General features: G+C 43.2%; 2 protein-coding genes across 8 annotated transcripts in view; one reads left to right on the forward strand and one right to left on the reverse strand.

The window, feature by feature from the left end:
- Positions 1 to 1,953, reverse strand: part of IGF2BP2 (insulin like growth factor 2 mRNA binding protein 2) — a 164,470-nt gene extending 162,517 nt beyond the window's left edge. Inside the window, exons 1-2 of one of the 4 annotated variants that reach the window (XM_082461511.1) lie at positions 1,682 to 1,953; positions 44 to 104 (exon numbers count right to left, since the gene is read on the reverse strand). In XM_082461511.1, coding sequence (XP_082317637.1) covers positions 44 to 104; positions 1,682 to 1,859 — 239 coding nt within the window. In that variant the 5' untranslated portion in view covers positions 1,860 to 1,953. Of the gene's footprint in view, positions 1 to 43; positions 105 to 611; positions 733 to 1,681 lie in introns of those variants that run through there. The other 3 variants (XM_082461508.1, XM_082461509.1, XM_082461510.1) reach the window with 3 other exon arrangements.
- Positions 192 to 22,507, forward strand: part of LOC309660651 (uncharacterized protein) — a 79,270-nt gene continuing 56,954 nt past the window's right edge. For 3 of the 4 annotated variants that reach the window (XM_082461595.1, XM_082461596.1, XM_082461594.1), the window contains exon 1: positions 192 to 543. In XM_082461595.1, the coding sequence (XP_082317721.1) occupies positions 283 to 543 (261 nt within the window). In that variant the 5' untranslated portion in view covers positions 192 to 282. Of the gene's footprint in view, positions 544 to 3,274; positions 4,148 to 22,507 lie in introns of those variants that run through there. The other variant, XR_014263516.1, reaches the window with a different exon arrangement.

The raw sequence follows: 22,507 nt of genomic DNA on the forward strand, positions 1-22,507 counted from the left end.
CGTAAGACCAATCACACAAAAAAACTAAGCAAAATATATTTACCTGAGCTTTTTGGAGACTGAGTAATCAACTTCCATGATTTTCCCATGCAATTCCACTTTACCTTTAAAACAGAAATTAAAGCACTCAGAACCTTCCTGCGATCAAACCGGCGGGGGGCTAGGAGGGGCACGCACAGAACTCCACGCTCCGGCTCCGCCTTCGGGCGCCCTCAAGGGGTCTCCTACCCCGCTCGAGCTGGGCAAACTTGGTTCCCAGTGGGGAAAAAAGGTGGGCGCCCCATGTCGCCTCGTTCCCCGGGACGAGGTGGCAAGGGTGCGAGCACGGATCCCGACCCCAGGTATAGCTGTGGGTGGCATTACCGGAAAAACAAATTTAATAAAGAGCGGCGCCAATTTGAAAGGATGAGCTCATTTGAAACTCAAGCTGCAGGGCTGGCGCGGCCCCGCTCCTCTCCGGGCCCCCACCTCTCCATTGCGCTAATCCGGGCTCCGAAGGCTCCGCTGCGCTCCCCTCCCTGCCCTCTCCTCCCGGTGGCCCTGGTGAGACACGCCGAAGCCCCCCAGGGGCCGCTTCCGCGAGAGCCGGGTCCCCGCCTGCTTCTGGTCACCTTGGCCTCGCCGCCGCCCCGCCCCCACCCCGCGCGCCGGTGGGGAAGGGGCTCCGGCCGGGCCGAGGTTCGGGGGGCGCAGGCTCGTGGCCTGGGGGCGAGCGCGGCTCCGAGCGGTGCGTGTGCGGGAGGGAGAGTTGGTGAGTGCGCGCGCGCGCGAGTCTGTGTGTGTGTCGCTCTCCGTCTCCCGTCTGGGCTCCAGCGCTCTCGCGGGCCCCCCGGTCGCCTCTTTCTCGGTTCTCAGTCCGGGCCCCCACCGAGTTGAGACAGGGCACCTCGTAAAAAGGTGCTTCTGGCCGAGCGGGAGGCGGGGGGACAGGCGGCGGAAAGCCCCCAGCCCCGAGTTCTTCTCAATAAAATCGGACAAAAAATTCAGAGAAAAATAGGAGCGCTTGAGAGACAAGCGAGAAGGGACTGAGGTTCGGGAGAGGACCGAGAGAGATGTGCCGTCGTGCAAAGGCGGGGTGGGGGGAGCCCCGAAACCTCGGAGGGGATCGTCAGGGTGGCGCCGAGGGGGTGCCAAAAGTGGGGGACCGCGGGGCGACCTGGGGAGGGGGCTCGAAAGGAGAGTGCGGCTCAGGGGACGCCAGAGGGCGAGAGGTCCTGGGCACGAGGCACGGGAAGGGGTAAGGTCCGGTCAAGGGAGAAGGACATGCAGGGTTTGGGGGGGGTCCCTGACAAAAGGGGTGACGGGAAGGTCAGGGAAGAAGGGGAGACGGGGGCTCTCTAAGGATGGGGGTGGGGAACTCTGGAAAGCAACTCGGGGAGCCGGAGGAACAAGGGGTGCCCCGGGAGAGCGAGAGAGCCTCGGGAACCCTAGGGGAGGCTCGGGGGTCGCCCCAGGGCTGCGGCTGGGAGGGCAAGGGGTGAGTCCGGAGCCGTGGGGGGAGGGGAGCGGGCCGTCCCAAGAGCGGGCCGGCGGTGAGAGTTGAAGGTCTGGTGCGTGGAAGTGAACGTGCGGGCGCTAAAGACCCCGCCGGGCGCCGCCCGCAGGGCTCGGCCTCCCTCCGGGCGCCGTCCCGGCCTGAGCTGGGCGAGGCGGGGGGAGGGGGACAGCGCCGACTGCTCACCCGAGAGGGTCTCGATGGCGCGGATGGCCCAGTTCTGGTCGGGGTAGTCCACGAAGGCGTAGCCGGACTTGAGCAGGACCTGTCCCGCCAGGGGCAGCTTCCTGTCCCCGAAGAGCTGCCGGAGGTCGTCGGCAGTGACGGCGGGGCTCAGGTTCCCGATGTAAAGCTTGTTCATCATCCGTCTCTTCCCCGAGAGCCCGCGGCTCCCCCGGCCCGGTACCCGGCGCTCCTCGCCTCCTCCGCTGCCCTCGTCTCCCCTCCTCCTCCTCCGCCCCCCCTCCCCGCCCTCCGCCCGCCCGCCACCCACCCCCACCCTCAGCCTGGCTCCCCCCACCGCGGCCGGCCCGGCCCGCCCGGGGGCAGAGGCGGAGGCGGGGACTCGGCGCGGCTGCCTCCTCGGGGCAGAGTCCCGGGCCGGGCGGCGGCGCGCGGACAAAGCGCTCTCTCTGCCTCCCTCTCTCCCTCTCAAGGCGGTGGCGGGAGGAGGAGCAGCGGCGGGCGGCGGCAGCGCACCCCGCGTGTGTCTGTGTGAGAGTTTGTACGGGCGTGTGCGCAGCCGAGAGTGAGCGAGCGAGCGCCCCCTCCCCGCCCCGCGCCGCTGCGCCCCTCGCCTCGCGCCCCCCGCGCTCCGAGCGCTCCGCGCGGCTACCGGGACTTCTGCCCCGCGCCGGGCGGGCGGAAGCGGGTCGCGGCCTGGGGCTGGGGCTCCCGGGAGCCAGAACCCCGGGCAGGCGCGGCGCGGAGGCCGGGCGAGCGGCGGGGAGGGGAAGGCGCGCCCCGGGCGCGGGTGGGAATGCGCGAGGGGGAGCGGCTGGGAGCCGCAGGCGTAGGAGGGCGAGGGGCTGTGGGAGAGCGTGGAAAGGGGTGTGCGCAAGGTGGACCGGATGTGAGGGCGCGGCTGCAGGGCCGGCGGGAAGGTGTGTCTCGGAGGTGAGAAGCGAGGGCAGGCTGGGAGACCACAACTTTTCGCGGCGAGTTGGCCGAGTCCGGCTCCCTGCGCGTTCCCGGGCGGAGCGCTCGCTCGGAGACCCGCTCCCCGCCCCACTCTCCCGGGTAACCGGGCGGCGCGTGTGGTCGAGGGAGCGCGGACGGGGGTCGGGACGCTTGGGGCCCAGGACCGGCCGGGCCCTCACGGACCTTGCACCCTGGGGAAGTTGCTCCGGCCCTGGGCCTCAGTTTCCCGGCCCGCGAGGGGAGAAGGAAGGCCAGAGCGGAGCAACGTCCCCTCCGCCCGCACCCCGTGCGCCCGGAACCTCGCGGCCGGCGGCAGCCTGACGTTGGCAGCTGCTCTCTATTCTGGGAAGTGCCTAGGGCTTCCCGAGCCACCGCTGCGAAGCCAGGTGGCGGGTGGGGAGGCGAGCGAGGAGGGGGCAAGGACTGCGGCCGGGAGGACGAACGCTTGCTGCTAGGCTTCGAGGCCGGGTTCAGTACCCCCGCCGGGGTGGTGGGAGGCGAGGGTGACTGGAAGTGGAGGCGCTCAGGCGGTGTAGGAGTTCCCCGAGCATTGGGAAGGGCCCGGAGAGGAAAGAGGTCCTTCCAAGCGGAGGAAACAACGTGACCGACGGAAGAGGCAGGGTTGGGATGAGAGCAGCCCGAGCCGAGGGGCTAGGGAAGGAGCCAGACAGGCTGGAGACCGGTTGCGAGTTCCGGGGCTCGGCTGGAAGTCTGGTGGTTAGAGCCTGGTCCCAGCCAGGAAATGAAGTTCTACAGGAAGGAAAAAAATGGGCAGGATTCAGAGGCGAAGGGGCAGAAGAAGATTCCAAGATCTGTACTTCTGGGGGCCTTAGGAGAGGTGATAGTTTGACGGGAGGAACGTGGGTTGGTTATTTATTTATTTATTTATTTATTTATTTATTTATGTATTTTGAGGACGTTGAGGGTCTCTTGCTGGAGAAGCCACAAATGTAGGGATGGTCTCCTGGCTGGGTCGTGAAGTACTCTCTTTCTCAAGCTCTCCTGTCGACCAAGTGGGTGGAGGGAGCACGGCTTCCTAAAAAAAAAAAAAAAAATACACGTTCCCTGGCCCCTTCCTTTGAAGACTGACTGTGAGCCTGGATTTTGTATTGTCTGTAAGTACTCCCAGGTGATTCTTGTCTAGGAAACACTGGCCGGTGGAAGGTCTTTCGGATTAGGATTCAGACCTCAGCGTTGTGGCATGTAGTGTTCCAGCATCTCTGAGCCTAAGTTTCTTCATCCATAAAGAGAGGATAAAGTGACCAACTCTTGGCTGTTGTGAAGGCTACACAAAGGATAACTGAGTAGTGTGTTGAGACAGTGGATACACACTTAATGCTTGTTTCTTTTCTTTCCCCCAGGAACTCATGAGCTTTAAAATATTTCCTTGGGGGGAAAGAGATAATTGGTATGATCACCTTCATACTATTTGCTTTATTTTACTTCCAGTATTTCAAAACTGCACATTCTAAAAGAGAAACAAGAGTGGCAGGGATAATTGGTCTCTGAAAGGTTAGTAAAACTTTTGTGTATAATATTTTCAGACATGTCAATTCCTTGGTCCTACTGCAAACCTGCAAACACTTTAGCATGGATTCTCTAGTGGGTAGCAAGCATCTAAAGATTCTTGGCAGAGTTGGCTTCTGGTGAACTCTTCTACCCTGCTTCACCAGGTCACTTTCATATTTTTTTCTGAAAAATAACTGGTCTTTGCTGTAATTTGTGTCTTCTGTCCTGCTGGTGGTTTGTAAATATAGTGCTGGAGAAGAGCTTGATAGGTAACTGATGGGGGATGTGTTTCCACCACACCTCTGATCTTGTAGCACCCACAGTTCATTATCTTAGAAGGCAGAGTTGCTTTTTCACATGATAGAGAATGGAACAGCCTCCGAATGCAAAACAGAAATCCAGAAGTCTTTGCCACTGCTTGACAAAACTTTATTTTCTACGTGTTTTCTCCTGAGATCCCCTGACTCCTCCCTTCCCAGAGAGATGAAATAGAGATTGATCCGGGCTGAATTTAAGGTTAATAAGCAAAAATTTTATGAATGTTGCACTGAGGTCAGAAATTTGGGAAAATTCTTATATTAGGCATATTACTTTTAAAAGCATATATTGACCTTTTCCTCAAGAATTTCAAAACAGTACAGATCCTCATGGTTTTCCAATGGTTCTTTTGGGCAGGATGGTGGTAAGGTGACTGGGACAAGATTTCTTAATGTCACTTTGCAGGTAGGAAAACAAGCCCAGAAAAGTAGACTTCTTTCATGGTCATACAGAGGGCTTGAAATATGATTGGCAAACACATGTTAGCCTAACAAAGAGCTCATGAAGTATTAAGGCTTCATCTTGACTTTCATGACCAATATTTTGTCCATGGACGGAGCACCATCTGATAGTATCACTGTGGTGGCCTTAACCTTTGGAGTCTAAAAAAACCACAGTGGAAATGTTTTTGTTCAACTAATGATGGTGGTCATTGTGGCCATTGGTTCTAGGTAATACAAGGAGTTGGGAGAGAAAATGAAGCCTATTTCCTGGAAGGCTGAGGGATTTGGAGGCAATTCAGTATTTGATAATACAGTATTGGTGGTGTCAGCACCTGCCTGCTTGTTGGGAATGATTGGTGGTGGGGTAACTGTTTAGATACAGTTCCCAAATTGGCAGAAGAGAAATTGTTTGACCTTAGTTGAGTTAATTCACCTCTCAGAACTTCAGATTCCTCATTTGTAAAATAGCCCAACCTACTTCCTCACTATAAACTCCAGCTCCCCTCCACTTTTCATATTTTCCAAACACTGGGCCATCTCAGAGCTGTACTCCCTTACACATACTGCTCCCTTTCCCTGGAATGCATTTCTTCCCCTGGTAAACTGTTTTCTCTTCTGACTTGACCCCAGGATACACACAGCATTTCCTTTATACAGATAAAAAAATATGTTGTCTAGTGGTGATACCCCTGAGGTGTACATTTTGAACAGATGGATTTTATGATATGTGAATTACATGTCAATTTTTAAAAACTGTATGAGAAAAAAAGTCTTTTTGAGGTCTTGGGTTTTTCATCCTTTCACCAATATCAAACCTGGCACATACTAGGAGCCCAGGTAATATTTGTTGCATAAACAGTTATTATCTGAGGTTTGCTCTAAAGATTAAATGAAAATGTATGAGATGGTACCTACCTTGCATGGCGCTTGACATACAGCAGGAAGAAATGTTCACTTTTCACCTCTTGTTGAATGTGTTCATTCATTCATGGCATTACACAGTGTTAGGCACTGAGGATCCAGAAGTGGATAAACATCATCCTGCTCAAGGAGTTTATGATCATGGAGGAGGCAGATGTATAAACAGATTATAGTTTGGCATTAGAGGCGCCAGAAAAGACTTTGTGAGCATACAGGGGGAGAGGATGTCTTATTCAGCCTAAGATCAGAGAGGGGATCACCATAGAAGAACTGAAGTTGGAAATGTACTTTGAAAGATAAGTAGGGATTTTCTAAGATAGGAGAAGGAATGGGAGAGGAAACGCATCCTAGGTAGAAAGAATCGCATTTGCAAAGGCACAGAGACACAAAAAAGCATCTGCTCCACACCTAAAATTAAATCCAAATATTGATTTAGAATAAGTTTGAGAAAAAGAGAACAGAGAAAATAATGCCAGAAAAACAACAACAAAAACAAGAACCTTCCGGAATTAAAGACATGGATCTCCAGATTGAAGGGGTTTACTGAAGGCTCAACACAAAAGATCCAGAGCAAAAACACACTGTAAAACTTAGAACCCAAACAAACCCAGCAGCTGGGAGAAAAGAGGTCACATAAAAAGGATTTGGAAAGAGAATGGAAATGTATTTCTAAAACAAAGGACTCTAGGAGGCAGTAGAGCAATGCCTTCACAACCAAATGGAAATGATTTCCAGTCTAGAATTCTAAACCTAGTTAGACCATCAATTTAAAAATACTTGCAAGGATTCAGACATGCCTCCATTTGGGGGGAAGCTACTGGAGGACAAGTGCCAGCAACACCATGAAAGAAGAAGACATGGGATTAGGGAAATGAATCCAGCCCAAGAGACTGAATAGAAGATTCAGAATGCCAGCAGTGCAGCCTTTCAGAGAGCAATCAGCACAGGCTGGAACAAGAGAATATATGGCTTGGAAAGTGAGGGCTTCAAGGAACAAAAGAATGGAACTCATGTATGAGTGCATAGTAATTATTTCTGATAGAATGGCAGGCATGTTGGAGCATTTGGAAAAAATTAATCACAGGTATATGGAAAATAGGCAAATGGAAAAACAAAGAAATCATTAACTCTAGGAAAAACACATGGTCATACTAGAAAGGAGCAATGGTCATAGGCTCAACAGTGAAAATATTTGTACAGTCATAATTTAAACACAGATGTATTATCCAAACTGCAAAAGAGAACTTACAAATCAATCAGAAAAAGACAACCATTAAGAAAATGGGAGAGAATATGAATGGGCTAATTCACAGAAGAAGCTCAAATGGACAGTAAGCTCAACTCATGAGTAATGGGAAATTAAAACTTCACAAATATCAAATTGACAAAAGTTGTAAAATTATGATGAGGCAAGGTATTGGTGAAGATTAGGAGTATCAGAAACAACCATCCACTGCTGGCAAGAGTATACGTTGATACAATTGCTCTGAAGAACAATATGTCAATGTCCAGTAAAACTGAAAATACAGGCTCTTAGCACTCCCTGGCAATCATTCCCCTAGATGGCCTTCTCTTATATCATCTTTCTTCACACTCTCCAGTTGCTCTTCATCCACTCTAGGTCTCAGTCTCAGCAGGTAACCTTGCTTTCTATTTCACTGAGAAAATAGAAGCAATCAGAAGAGCACTCCAACAAATCCCCACTATGTCTGCCCACATACCTGCACCTGTGCCCATAGATTGTGCCTTCTCTCCTGTTACTATGGATGACTGACTATGCAGGATCCAGAAGAGGGAAAAACTGATGACTCCAGAGAAAATGAACAAACGTGCACATCCTCTGACCTAGCAGTTTCTCCTCTGAAGAGCTACATGTGCACAAGGAAACATACAAGGTTCACAGTAGCACTGGGATAGTGAAAAACTGGAACCCAAATGTCCACCAGTAAGGAAATGGATTTAAAAATAAATCGGTATAGTCATAAACTGAATATTACACATCAGGTCAAAGGGTATGCATGTTATTTGTTTTCTCTGGAATCATTGGTTTTTCCCTCTCTTCTGGATGAAATAAATGAAATAGGCTACATGTTTCAGTTAAAAACCAAACCATATCATGCTGAATAAAAAGTTGTATTGCAGAAGGAAGTACTGAATACTTATGATACCATTCCTAAAGTTTGAAAACGTGCAAAACCAATTCTATTGCTGATATGGATATATTTGTATAGTATAAATGTATAAAAATAGGCATGGGAATGACAGACTTCAAATTTGGCATAATGATGATCTCTGGGGAAGCTCCAAACTTGGAATAATAGTTACCTCTTGGAGCATAGAAAAGGGACTAGGAGATCGAGGGGCACACGTGGAATTTTCATTGTAACTGGTTTTTGTTTTTAAAGCTAGGTAAATGGATGTTTGGTATCTTTTTCTACCTCTTCAGTAACAAAATTTTTGTCACTCTGTCTGGCCCAGAATGATTCTCAAACTAAATTAAGCATGGTAATCACCAGAAGAACTTTTAAAATACAGATTCCCAAAACCCATCCCTCGAACTCCTGAATGAAAATTTCAAAGCTGGGGCCCAGGGATCTACATTTTTTAAAACTAAAAGTTTTTCTGGTTTATACATATACATACTTATATGTATCTGTATATATACAAATATATATAGATACATATGTAACATATATATAAAATGTTGGACTGATAGGAAGTTTGCAAGAATAGTACAAAGTAGTTCTATATAGCATTTATGCAGATTCCTCAAATGTTGATGTTCTACCATATTTCTTTTATCTTTTTCTCTGTTTCTCTGAACCATTTGAGAGTAAACTGCAGACGGGATGTCCCTTTGTGTCTAAATAACTTCAGCTTATATCTACTTTAAAAAAAAAAAAAGTCTGTTTATAACCCCAGTGTAATGATCAAAAATAAACAATACTGTTATCTACAAACCTGATTCCGATTTCACCAGTTGTGTCAATGATGTTTGTTATAGCAAAAGAAAATCCAAATCATTTGTTGCATTTGGCTGTTTTGTCTCTCTACTCTCCTTTAATCTGAACAGTTCCTCAGTCCTTCCTTGTTTTTCATGACATTGACATTTTCATGTCAATGACAGTGAGGGTCATTGAGAGTAGAGAAAGAGGCTACTTATTTTGTGCGGTGCCCCTCAATTTGAGTTTTTCTGATGTTTCCTCTTGATTAGGTTCAAGTTATAGGTTTTCTTGCAGGAATACAGCAGGAGTGATATTGTATATTGTATCAAGATGCGCACGATGCTGATTTGTCCCATTACTAATTTTGGTGATGTTAACTTTGTTCATTTGCTGAAGGTGGTGTATGTGCGCCCAGGTTTCTCTGTTGCAAAGTTACTAATATCTCTTGGGACAATACCTTGAAACTATATAAATACTCTGTTACTTAAAATTTGATATCATTGTTTCTTGACTAGATTAATGATTATTATTATGGTTGCCAAATGGTGATTCTAATTTCATCATTCCTTTTATATTTATTAGTTGGCTTTCTTCCGTAAGGAAGAGCTTTCCTTTCCTCTCCCCCCAAATATATCAGTGTAGACTAATGGATTCCTGTTTTATTCAAAGTGTTATAAACTGTTACTGTCATTAAGTATTTTGATGCTCAGACTGTCCCAGATTTGACCAGTGAGAGCCTCTTCAGGCTGGCTCATGGAAACTTCTGACATTGTTCCATGTTTGTACTCTCTCTGCTCAGTCCTATAATCAGCCACTTACCAAGGAGCCCTGGTACTCCTTTAGCAAAGAATAGTATTTAGAAACCAAGAGCTACATGCCAGATATGCTCATTGCTACACGAATATTGTTGATTCTAGACCCTGACAGCCAAAAGAGCTAGGAAATAGATTATGTATGTAAATACACACACAAGCTGATCTATACTAGTCTATATTTACCTGTCTATCTTTACCTATCTATTACTATGTGTATTAAAAATCACAAGTTCACACTGATACCTCTGATTCCAGTGAAACACTGCAGGGTTCATTTTCTTCTCCTTCCCACTTTTCTTATTTGTAGCTCTCCTTTAACTGTGAGAAACCTGGCTCTCATTATCCACAATGTACTTACTTATTTGATCAGTCATAGAATACACAGAATTGCTAACCCACATTTCTGAGAAAAAGAAGGCTATTAACTAGGCTTCTAACTATTATGAGTTTAGAGTTCTTTTCTGTTTAGCCTGAGAGTATCCAGTCCAAATACAGTGTTCAAAAGTCACTTGAAAAAAAAAAAAAGTCACTTGAGTTTTATTTCCCGCTTCAGTGTTGGTTCTCTTATTCATTTGAAATTTGGTTAATTTGTTTTTGTACATTTTTGTTTTTCCCTCCATCTTTGTTGATTTTATTTTTCTTTTTGTTGTTGTTGAATATATAAAACATTAACATGGTTCCAAAACACAAGGTATAGTCAAATGATTTCCATCCCTCCCCCTTCCTTGTATTCTATCCAACCCATCCCCACACATCCCCTGAGGGTAACCAATCTTTTTAGTCTCTAGTTTATCTTTCCTTTGTTTCCTTTTGCACAAATGAACATATACATATATGTTTTCTTATTCCCCCTTTTTCATACAAAAAAAATAGCATACTGCAGATACTCTTTTACACTTTGATATCTTAACAATATATCGTGGAAATCGTATCAGTTCATAGAGATCTTTCTCATTCTTTTTTTTCTTCTTTTAACAGCACCACATTACTCATATCTCATATATATGCATGTCAGTGGCCTCCAATATTTTTTAGTTTTGTAAACGATGATGCTGTGAATAACTTTTATGTGTGTGTTTTTGTACTGTTGGAGGTTTATCTTCAGGGTAAATTCTTAGGAATGGGATTGCTAGGTTAAAAGAGTATGCGTGCATACACATGTATGTTTTAAATATATTTTGTGAAATTCTCCTCCATAAAGATTATACCAATTTGCATTCCCACTAGCAGTGTATAAGAGTGCAATGTATACAGCCTGCCAACAAGGTGTGTGATTATATTCTTAATTTTTTCCAACCTGATTGGTGAGAGATGATATATCAGTGTAGTTTTAATTTGTATTTCTCTTATTATGAATGAGAAGAAACTTCTTTTCATATGTTTAAGGATCATCTTTATTTCCTTTTTTGGTACATTTTCTTCTCATGTCTTTTGTCCATTCTTCTATTGGATTTTGATCTATTTTTTGTCTAATTTTTATGAGTTACTTAAATATTAAGGATATAAGCCCTTTATCTGTGATACATGTTATAAATATTTTCTCCCAGGTTTTAATTGTCTTTTGACTTTGTTTATGATGTTACTTCTCCCATGCAAAGTTTTATGCAATCGAGTTTATCAATATTTTCTTTCATTCCATTTGATTTTGAGTTATAGTTAGAAAGCTTTTCTCTACACCCAGGTTAAAGAGGAATTCACTCATTTTTTTGTTTTTTAAATAGGACTTGTGTGGTTTCATTTTTTAATTTAGATCCCTGATCCATTTGGAATTTATTCTTGTGTGTGGTATGAGGTATGGGTCTAATTTTACCTTTTTTCCCCCTAAAGAGCTAACTAGTTTTTCCAGTAGTATTTATTTAAAAGTCCTTCAGCCCAGGTATTTTGATATGCCACCTTTATCACACACTAAAGTTTCATATGTATTTGGTTCTATTTCTGGACTTTCTTTTTTACTGGTCTATCTATTCATGTGTCCATACCCCACTGTTTAATTATAAAGGCTTTATATATGTTTCGTGTCCGGTATGCCTAGTCCCCCTTGTAGCTTTTTTCTTCCTTTCTTTTTTTAGTTTTTTTAAATTTTTCTGTTTTCCTGTCTATTCTTGTTTGTTTTTCCAAGTGAAGTTTGGTATCAGCTTGTCAAGCTCCATAAAAAGTTGTTGGTATTTTATTCAGATCACATTACATTATAAATTAACTTAGAGATAACAGGCATCTTTATGATGTTAAATCATCCTATCTAAGAACAAAGGCTATCTTTCCACTCACCAATCTAATTTAATTAAAAAACCCACTGGGTTCTAACTATGTTGGAGAGAGGAGATGGGGAAGAGCCAAAGGTCATTGACCTCAATGGGAAGTCAATAGATAATGGCTAGGGCTTCCCTGGTGGCGCAGTGGTTGAGAATCTGCCTGCCAATGCGGGGGACACGGGTTCGGGCCCTGGTCTGGGAAGATCCCACATGCCGTGGAGCGACTAGGCCCATGAGCCACAGTTGCTGAGCCTGCGTGTCTGGAGCCTGTGCTGCGCAACAGGAGAGGCCGCGTAGTGAGAGGCCCGTGCACCGCAATGAAGAGTGGCCCCCACTTGCCGCAACTGGAGAGAGCCCTCGCGCAGAAACGGGGACCCAACACAGCCATAAATAAATAAATAAATAAATAAAAATAAAATCCCATCTTAAAAAAAAAAAAAAGACTAATTAGAAAGTCCCTTAAAAAAAAAAATAGATAATGGCTAAAATTGGTAAGGCAAGGAATGGTACAGGCAGATTAGTTAAAAATACGTAGATGAATGCCAAGGGAAAGAGCTACAAGAGTGAGAGGATTTTTTTTTTTTTTTTAAGGAGGCTTTTAGTACATATATTAGTCAGGGTCCTGGTAGGAAACAGATGGCACACTCAATCAGAGCGATTGTGAGTATTAGTAAAAGTGCTATTTAGAGGTGTGGGTGGGGTAAAAGGACATAAACAAGGCCTGGTGCAGCACCCTGCCACTAGCAGCAACAGGGAGCCATTACCACTGCTTGGCCTAAAGAGTGACAGGAGGAAGGGACAATTTAAAGGAACCGAGAGAACTGTAGGAGAGGACAGCGCAATAGAAACCTTGGACTTGGGTTGAACACAGTTACTGCTTACTGCAGCACGACAGGTTGAGAGCATGACAGGGAGGGAATAATTATCATCTTACTCTTCTCCCACTCTTCCCAGTGCCCTCTAATAGCTGAACCAAAGCGGAAGGCAGAGGGCAAAGGCATATAATAAACAATAAAATAATAATAAAAAACAACTTTAGTCAATGAATCTATGGTCTAAGGGAACGTGATTCAAATAATTATAATAAAAGTTGAAAAGTGATAAATGCCTGAAGAGGGATCAAGAATATTCCCAGTAAGGGAAGCCTGGAAGGGGACTTCCCTGGTGGTGCAGTGGTTAAGAATCTGCCTGCCAATGCAGGGGACCCGGGTTCGATCCCCGGTCTGGGAAGATCCCACATGCTGCAGAGCAACTAAGCCCATGCACCACAACTACTGAACTTGCGCTCTAGAGCCTGTGAGCCATAACTACTGAGCCCACGCACCACAGCTACTGAGGCCTGTGCGCCCTAGAGCCTGCGTGCCACAACTACTGAGCCTGTGTACTGTATGCCTAGAGCCTGTAATCCGCCACAAGAGAAGCCACCACAATGAGAAGCCCACACACCGCAATGAAGAGTAGCCCCAGCTCACCACAACTAGAGAAAGCCCGCACACAGCAACAAAGACCCAATGCAGCCAAAAATAAATAAAATTAAACAAAAAAAAAAGAATCCTGGAAGATTCTCTAGAGGGGGACATAAACATTCATTTCAAAACAGTCATGTCAGCAGAAACACCACGAGCCTCTTGTTTTACAGTTGAATATCCACTATTGGTACAGTGGCCTCTCAAACTCATCCTGTAAGTGAACACTCCCTTCCTGCCCAGAGGCAATGGAAGTCTTTAGTTCATGGTTTCTAATTTATACTGCATTTGGCTTCCTTGATGTTATACCCCTTCTCCATGCTCTTTGCCTCCTTGAATTGCACCCTGCTCCTCTGAGACAGGAAAGCATTGTGGGAAGTGCTATATTGAAGTCAGTAGACCTAGAATTGAATTTCCTAACTTTCACTTACTAGCTGTGTGACCTTAATAAAGTTACTTAGCATCTCTGAGCCTCAATTCCACTTTGCAAAAGAAGAATAATACCTACGAGAATAATACCTACCTCATGGAATTGCTGTGAGAGTTAAAGATGCTATATATCAAGTACCTGGCATGAGGCCTGTCACTCAGTAGATAGCAGGTTAGGATGTTACTGCAGACTGTAGGCTCTCCCTTTTCCCACTAGTTTCTTGACTTTGAGCCCTTTAGAGTCACTCCAGTGGGAGTTGCTCTCCTGGCAGCTACTTGAAACAAGTTTCTGGACAGAGTTGGAAAGGACCTTAGTAGTAATCTGGTCCATCTTGCCAGCAAATGCAGGAGATTCTGCCACAGGCTTCAGGGTGGATGACCACCCTGACTCTACCCACATTAACAGAGAGCTCAACACCATTGAGTTCTGAAGCTGCCTGTTATCAGAAGATTGGTTGATTAGAAGAAAGCTTTTCCTTGAATTGAGCTGAAATCACTTTCCCCACTAACTAAAGACTCAAAACAATCTAGAGCTAAAAGAAATCTTCAAGATCTTCAAGCACACCAACTTATATTATGAATGAAGAATCTGAGGCTCAGGGAAGCAAGGCAACGCTATTCTTCATGGTAATGCTTTGTGGAGCTACACAGAACCGTCTCCTCCCCTGCCCTTCAGTGTTATCAACCAGCAGGCCTCCCAGTTCTTTCAGAGCTCTCCCTCAATCATTCAACATGCCCCCACCCTTTACCACTCTGATCACTCACCATTGCATATGCAAGTGTGTGATGCCCAGAACTAAATCTGATTCTTAGTGTGATCTGGTCCTAGCAGAGTGAAATGAGACTATCTGAGATCCCGGGCAAGGGATGGCCATTAGACCTAGAAAGGCCAAGAACTTGACTTAGACAAAACCAGCAGGTCCTTTAGAGAAATGAAGTTGGTTGTGGTTGCTCAGTTCTATTAGGCCCCCTTCACTGGACACTTAAAATTTGCCTGTGTGCTTCTGAAACATCTGTGCCAGCTCCAAAGAAGGTGCTTAGGAATATTAATATAGATTTATTTATTTATTATTTTATCAAAAGGAGAATGACTTTATTATTTAACATTATGATAGAGGAAAAATATTTTGATTAACATTCTTCTAGGCATCTCTTTATCCATACACACACATATATTGGGTTGGCCAAAAGGTTCACTCTGTTTTTTCCATGAGATGGCTCTAGTAGCACTTAGATGTCTTTAACTTCATTCGAAACAATTTTGTTAAGAGTCTTTGTGACAACTGTCCTATCAGCGTGCATTTAAAAAAAGAATTATCAAAATGGGTGAATTTTTGTGTAGCCATTTTAATATTGAAGGTGGAAGAAAAATGCAACATTTTTGGCATATTATGCTTTATTATTTCAAGAAAGGTAAAAATGCAACTGAAACACACAAAGATTTGTGCAGTATATGGAGAAGGTGCTGTGACTGATTGAACATGTCAAAAGTGGTTTGCGAAGTTTCACGCTGGAGATTCCTCGCTGGACGATGCTCCACAGTCAGATAGACCAGTTGAAGTTGATAGCGATCAAATCAAGACATTAACTGAGAACAATCAACGTTATACCACGCAGAGATAGCTGACATACTCAAAATATCGAAATCAAGCGCTGAAAATCATTTGCACTAGCTTGGTTATGTTCATTGCTTTGATGTTTGGGTTCCACATAAATTAAGTGAAAAAAACCTTCTTGACCGTATTTCTGCATGCGATTCTCTACTTAAATGTAACGAAAACATTCTGTGTTTAAAACAAATTGTGATGGACAATGAAAAGTGGATACTGTACAATAATGTGGGATGGAAGAGATCGTGGGGCAAGCGAAGTTAACGACCACCAACCACACCAAGGGCTGGTCTTTATCCAAAGAAGGTGTTGTTGTGTATGTGGTAGGATTGGAAGGGAGTCCTCTATTATGAGCTCCTTCCAGAAAACCAAATGATTAATTCCAACAAGTACTGCCCCCAGTTAGACCAACTGAAAGCAGCACTTGACAAAAAGCATCCGGAATTAGTCAACAGAAAACACATAATCTTCCATCAGGATAATGCAAGACTGCATGTTTCTTTGATGACCAGGCAAAGACTGTTACAGCTTGGCTGGGAAGTTCTGATTCATCCGCCGTATTCACCAGATGTTGCACCTTCGGATTTCCATTTATTTAGGTCTTTACAAAATTCTCTTAATGGAAAAAATTTCAATTCCCTGGAAGACTGTAAAAGGCACCTGGAACAGTTCTTTGCTCAAAAAGATAAGATTTTTCGGGAAGATTGAATTATGAAGTTGCCTGAAAAATGGCAGAAGGAACAAAAGGATGAATATGTCGTTCAATAAAGTTCTTGGTGAAAATGAAAAATGTCTTTTATTTTTACTTAAAAGCCAAAGGCACTTTTTGGCCAACCCAATACATAAGTCATAAATGTATCGGAAACACACACACGTAATTTTATACAAGCCAATTTTGTACAACATACATGCTTGTTATTTTATAACATCCTTTTTCTTTTGTTAACATCCTTTTTCTTAATATTTTGTAGACATCTTTCTATATCAAAGAACATAAGTTCATATTCTTTTTTTTATTTTATTGGAGTATAATTGATTTACAATGTTGTGTTTCAGATGTACAGCAAAGTGATTCAGTTATACATACACATATATTCATTTTTTTCAGATTCTTATCCCATATAGATTATTACAGAATATTGAGTAGAGTTCCCTGTGCTATACAGTAGGTCCTTGTTGGTTATCTATTTTATATATAGTAGTGTGTGTATGTTAATCCCGAGCTCCTAATTTATCCCTCCCCACCACGTTTCCCCTTTGGTAACCATAAGTTTGTTTTTGAAATCTGTGAGTCTGTTTCTATTTTGTAAATAAGTTCATTTATATCATTTTAAAATTAGGTTCTACATATGAGTGATATCATATGATATTTGTCTTTGACTTACTTCACTTAGTATGATAATCTCTAGGTCCATCCATGTTTCTGCAAATGGCATTATTTTGGTGTTTTTTATGGCTGAGTAGTATCCCATTGTATATATGTACCACATCTTCTTTATCCATTCCTCTGTTGGTGGACATTTCGGTTGCTTCCATGTCTTGGCTATTGTAAATAGTGCTGCAATGAACATTGGGATGCATGAATCTTTTCGAATTATGGTTTTCTCAGGGTATATGCCCCGGAGTTGGATTGCTGAATCATATGGTAGTTCATTTTTAGTTTTTTAAGGAACCTCCATACTGTTCTCCATAGTGGTTGTACCAATATAAATTTAGTTTTAACCTTTTCTCTACCAAATACACAAAAAGCAAGGGGGGAAGTGGAGATAGGGGAGAGTGTCAAAGGAAGAAATAGACCTATTATCACCAAACCAGAGTTGTTAATTAGCAGTTTTGCCCAAATAAAGTATTAAACTTATTACATGACTTTAAAATAAACCTAAGCAGAATTTCTAGAAGTCCAGCATTGTTGGTATTTTCTGGTAATGTTGATAGAGAAGGCACAATAAATAACTGCCTAGTACAAGGTAAAATAAAACTGGTGAGTCCTTTTGTTCAAAGCCAGAGAAATTACCTCTGGTTCTTACAACATTTCTGAGAAGAGGAAGGAGGCATGGCTGAAAATATTACTGTATTGTGCAACTGAATAATCCTCAGAGAAGTTATATGTTTTTATGAAATTCCTATAGTCACCACCATATTGAACAAGATGCCATTTGCTGCAGTAATTTGTTTTAGGATCATTACCACATCTGGTAATTGGTTTTTGAGATTTTCTTTTCTAAATCTTAAAAAACCAGTGACCACTGATATTATAATGGGTACATTCAATTCTGGTTTTAATGGGAGATATCTATTTTTATATCCCAGGCACCTCTAATTTTTTCATTTACCTATGTAATCTTTTCCCTGTTTTAGACAAATTGAATATATACCCTCCTGGATCATCTTTTTTTAAAAAAAAATCACCCTCCTTTACATGAAAGACATTTTTCATAAGACCAGAAGTGGTCTTCAGAAGCAGCTGATCTGATTATTACTGTCAAAAAGAACAGCTATATAAGTACCATGCCAAAACAAAATTTGTGGTTTTTGTCAGAAGTTTGCCATTATTCAGATGGACAGTTTTAAATAACACACATGCAGCTGCTTATAAAAATTTTTTTATCTTTGTTGCTGTTTTAAAAAGAACAAGTAACAGCTATTAGCAGCCTCCACCAGGTCAATGAAATAAATAGCTAACTCCTGCCGCAGTCTCCAAGGGAATTTATCCTGGACTCATGCTGGACTCAGATGACTGAATGGAACAGGCAGGATGACAGGTAGCATCTTTTTTACTGTGCTTCCGTCTGGAGAGGGAGAGTTTGTGAAGCTTCCTAAAGTACCAATTTGGTTTTGGTTCAGTAAAGTAACTGTACTTTGTGGCTTAGTTTGAATGATTATTTTTTAAATTTATTTATTTATTTATTTTTGGCTGCGTTGGGTCTTCGTTGCCGCACACAGGCTTTCTCTAGTTGCGGTGAGCGGGGGCTACTCTTCGTTGCGGTGCGTGGGCTTCTCATTGCGGTGGCTTCTCTTGTTGCCGAGCACAGGTTCTAGGCACGCGGGCTTCAGTAGTTGCAGCACACGGGCTCAGTAGTTGTGGCTCACGGGCTCTAGAGCGCAGGCTCAGTAGTTGTGGCACAAGGGCTTAGTTGCTCTGAGGCATGTGGGATCTTCCCGGACCAGGGCTTGAACCCGTATCCCCTGCATTGGCAGGCGGATCCTTAACCACTGTGCCACCAGAGAAGTCCCTTGAATTATTTTTTAAAAGACTAGTTTATGAAATCTTATTGCTGTCTTAAATGTTATTTGTCTTACAGGCAAAACTTTTTTCTGTGATAAGACATGATCAAATTAATAATGGAAGTCAGTGGGAAATATGATTCAATTTTAAAACTAGCATTATACCCGGTTCTATTTAAGATTTTTCATCTGGTCTGTCTTTTCTGAGAGAAAGGAAGGAGGTAAGGTTGAGGGGGTAGTTACTGTATCTACAGGTTAATGATACTATTGACTCTAACGGTTCTCTGACTTTCTTAATCCAGCAGTAAAGAATTTTGAATTGTCCAACTCAGTTACTCCTAAAAACTGTTGCCCAAAACAAAAGGCACAAAGAACGGTGACAAAGATGCTGCTTTTGATAAGAGACCAAAGCAGGCTTTCTGAAGTAAGTTATTAACTCGTATCAGAAACAAAAGAATGGCCACCATCACGGGGTTAACGTAAATTTGATGTGGAAAAGGCACAGCTTTAGAAATAGAAAACCTGGAGTCTAGTCCTCCTTACTACTTCACTTTAATGAATTTGGGGCAATTCACTTAATCTCTGACTCTCAATTACCTGCTGAAGGCAGAATGCTGGTTCTAATCACCTTGTAAGGGTGTCTTTCAGTGGTCAGATCTATTAGCAGAATTATTCTTGGGAAAGTAGCTGTCTTTGTTTCAGGAAATACCATCATAAGCCCCTAGGGCATAAGGGCTGGCTAGGGCTCAGGCAACCAAAAAGAACCAAAAGGCTGCACTTGCAGAAGCAGGAAATTAATTTTTCTTGGGGGCTGGGTTGGGGAGAAGGTGCTCTTTATAGGGTGGAGGAGTGAGAAGAGGAGGGGAGTGGCTAAGAGATTGCCAGAGTAAAGGCCCCGCATGGGGTAAAAGCCAGTGAGAAACCTCCAGTAAGGAACGATCAAAAGGACATTTATGAACCAGGAAGCCTAAAATGTAATTTTAAGTGCTTTGTGGCTTAATGGGCAATGTGACCCTTCCCCAAGACCCACATGTCTTAGAGAACTTGAACACACTAATGGCCTGCATGAGTGGAGGTTTGTTGGAAGAGGAGTAAGGAACCATATGGCCACATTGGGCAACAGAGATGGTCTTAGGAAAGCCAGCCAGAGCTGGGAGGCAGAAAGGCCCTCCAAACAATGTACCCTCATAAATCAGCAGAAGGCTTGGTAGAGCTATGGACCTTGGCTGGGCACAGTGGAGCTTAAGCCCATCTGATCTAGAGATGACAGGGCTAGCAGAGCCCAGATGATATTTGGGTTAGCTGATTGGGGGGGGCTGGGGGGGTGTCTATAGGCTGCCCCCTGAGCACCACTGCTAGCTTCATCTTCAGTGTTTTCACCCTCTACATCAGTGTCAGTTTAAGGGGTGATTTCAAAGTCTTGTAGGATCACCTCTGTGTGTCTCCAGTATTTTGATTAGAACACAGGCATTTCCCCCTAATATTTCTCTCTTCAATATGTCTCTTAAACCCCTCTATATTGTTCTTATGTTATCTTCTAGCTTGAACTCATGTTGGCTTTTTGTTTCTTTTCCTCTCTTAGAAGTGAATTGGCAGAAATTTTGGTTTATTTCCTGTTTTCTCTTCCATTTATCATTCAGATTTTTCTTTACCTGGAAATCTCTGAAGATTATTTGCAAGGTTTCCTTAGCCTTGCGGTTTGCTTTCTGTGAGCGCTATTCTATAGGACATCATTTTTTAGCATATTTAAAGAAAATTAGATCATCTTTCATATCCAAAAATTTTATTGCTTCCTCCAACTTTACTTTTTAAAAGAAATTTATATTTAAGTGTTCCACATTTGTTCTATTCTGTGACAGTTTCACATTCTCACTCTAAGTGAAAACAATCACTTTGGAGTTTCATCTAAAAGCATTAACTCCTTCTAAAGATTATGCTAGTTTGAGAATAAATTAGTATAACCTTTCTGTCAAGAAATTTGGCAATATAGTACTTGTCAGGAGCCTTCAAAATGTTTCTACCCTTTGCTTCAGGGATCACATTTCTAGGAATCTTTCCACTGGAAATAATCATAAACGTGGTCAAAGATTTATGCATGTTTATTACAGCATTATTTATTTGAGATAGTGACAGATTGAAAACAACCTGAATGCCCAGCAAAAGGAAGATAAATTGTGACATCCATATGATAAAAATTATGCAGCATTTAAAAAAGTATGCTTTTTCCTGAACTGGCAGTCAGTTTAAAACATTTGGATAATCATTCTGAGTGTCCATGACTTCCAAGATGGAAAGCCAGAATGGCTTGGGTCCCTTTAGGAATTTAACCCCATCCATTGCCTATGAAAATAAGCCCAGAATGGGGAAGGGTCTTACCCCAGAGGCCCAGCTCCACGGTTTCTGTCTTTGCAAGCCTGGGGGACTTTATAATCCATATTTTTACCAAGGTTTCCATGTGGTTCTGACATGAGCACAGTCTGAGACATCCCCTCCTCTACCACCACCAGGACCTGAACTCTGACAGGAATTGAGGAGGGGAGTAGAAAAAATTTGTTCTTTCAAAAATTTTTTATGATCTGGCAAAACGCTATTTTGAAGTAGAATTTTTTTAAACATTATATTATTCCAAATTTGTGGGGAAAATTAATATATGCTTAGAAAAAATTAACACACCAAAATATTTACAGGGTTTAAATCTGGGTGATGGAATTGTGGATGATTTATGGGGAACCATGATTCAGAGAGATGAGGTAATTTTCTCAGGTTCTCATAGCCAGCAAAGTGCTGGAGTAAAGATCCAAACCCAAGGCTATTTGCTCATAAAGTCTGCTCTAATAGCTAGTGACTCCTACTTAAATTGGAAAACCATGTGTAAAAAACCCACAAATATGGTACTCTAAGTGTGATAGATTGAATTATTGGTCCCAATTATTCACTGTCCTGTAGGAGTATTTTACATTCACCCCTTGCTATGGCCTTATGATGGATAGAATGTATTCCGAGCACCTTGATTTTGGGCTTAGGCATATGACTTGCTTTGGCCAGTGGGTTGAGGGTGAAAATAATGAAAGGGAAGGCTTAAAATGGGCTGGTAAAATTGGGCCTTTTCTCTTTGTACTACTACCTCTTGCCATGTGAATAGTATATTTTGAGTAAGCTCTGGTCCAAGGAGAATGAGAAATAGTAGACGAACATAGACCCAACCTTCTGATTAAAGCTTAAATTTCAGCCAATCTGAAAATACATAGTGAAAAATAAATGATTATGGTTTTAGGTTATTGGATTGTGGATTGTTACATTTTATGTAGAATTATTATGGCTGATTGATATGAAACATAAAGATGTTTGTATTAAGTAACAAAACTGAATCTCTTGATATGTCAGTATAAGTCCAAATTTGGTCATGCAAATGTAGGGTCTACAGGTTCTCACCACCTGGTTAAAGGGTATAAAAAGGCCTTTTATTTAATGCAAACTGCCTCATCACTTGGTATGAGAGCTAGTCTCAAATGAGGAGAGAGAAGTTCACATAGAAATGCATGGCATTCTGAGGAAAAAAGGAACACAAACCCAAAATCTCTCAAGTCTAGGGTTGGGAAAAACAATTGATGTGGGCCAGGCCAGAGTAGGGATGAACAAGGAGGAAAAGAGAAGAAATTCTGGTCTCCAGAATTTAGAAGGAAGTTCTTTTCTTTTGCGACATGGAAACACATTCTGCCCATCATGAGGCCACAGCAAGTGTGTGGATGTAAAGGGTAGAGGGTTCTAGGCTCAACAACCTTTGAGGATGGAGCTGGAAGGCTCTGAGACCAAGTCACCATGGGCACCTTGTGTGAGCTTTAGAGAACTATGACTTAGTCTGTGGACTGTGGAGTCCAACCACTGATCCCACATTTATACCCTCCCCACCTTTTTTTTTTTTTTTTAACAAATGAGATC

The sequence above is a fragment of the Balaenoptera physalus genome (assembly GCF_965194825.1).
Source record: "Balaenoptera physalus genome assembly, chromosome: 4".
NCBI lineage: Eukaryota > Metazoa > Chordata > Mammalia > Artiodactyla > Balaenopteridae > Balaenoptera > Balaenoptera physalus.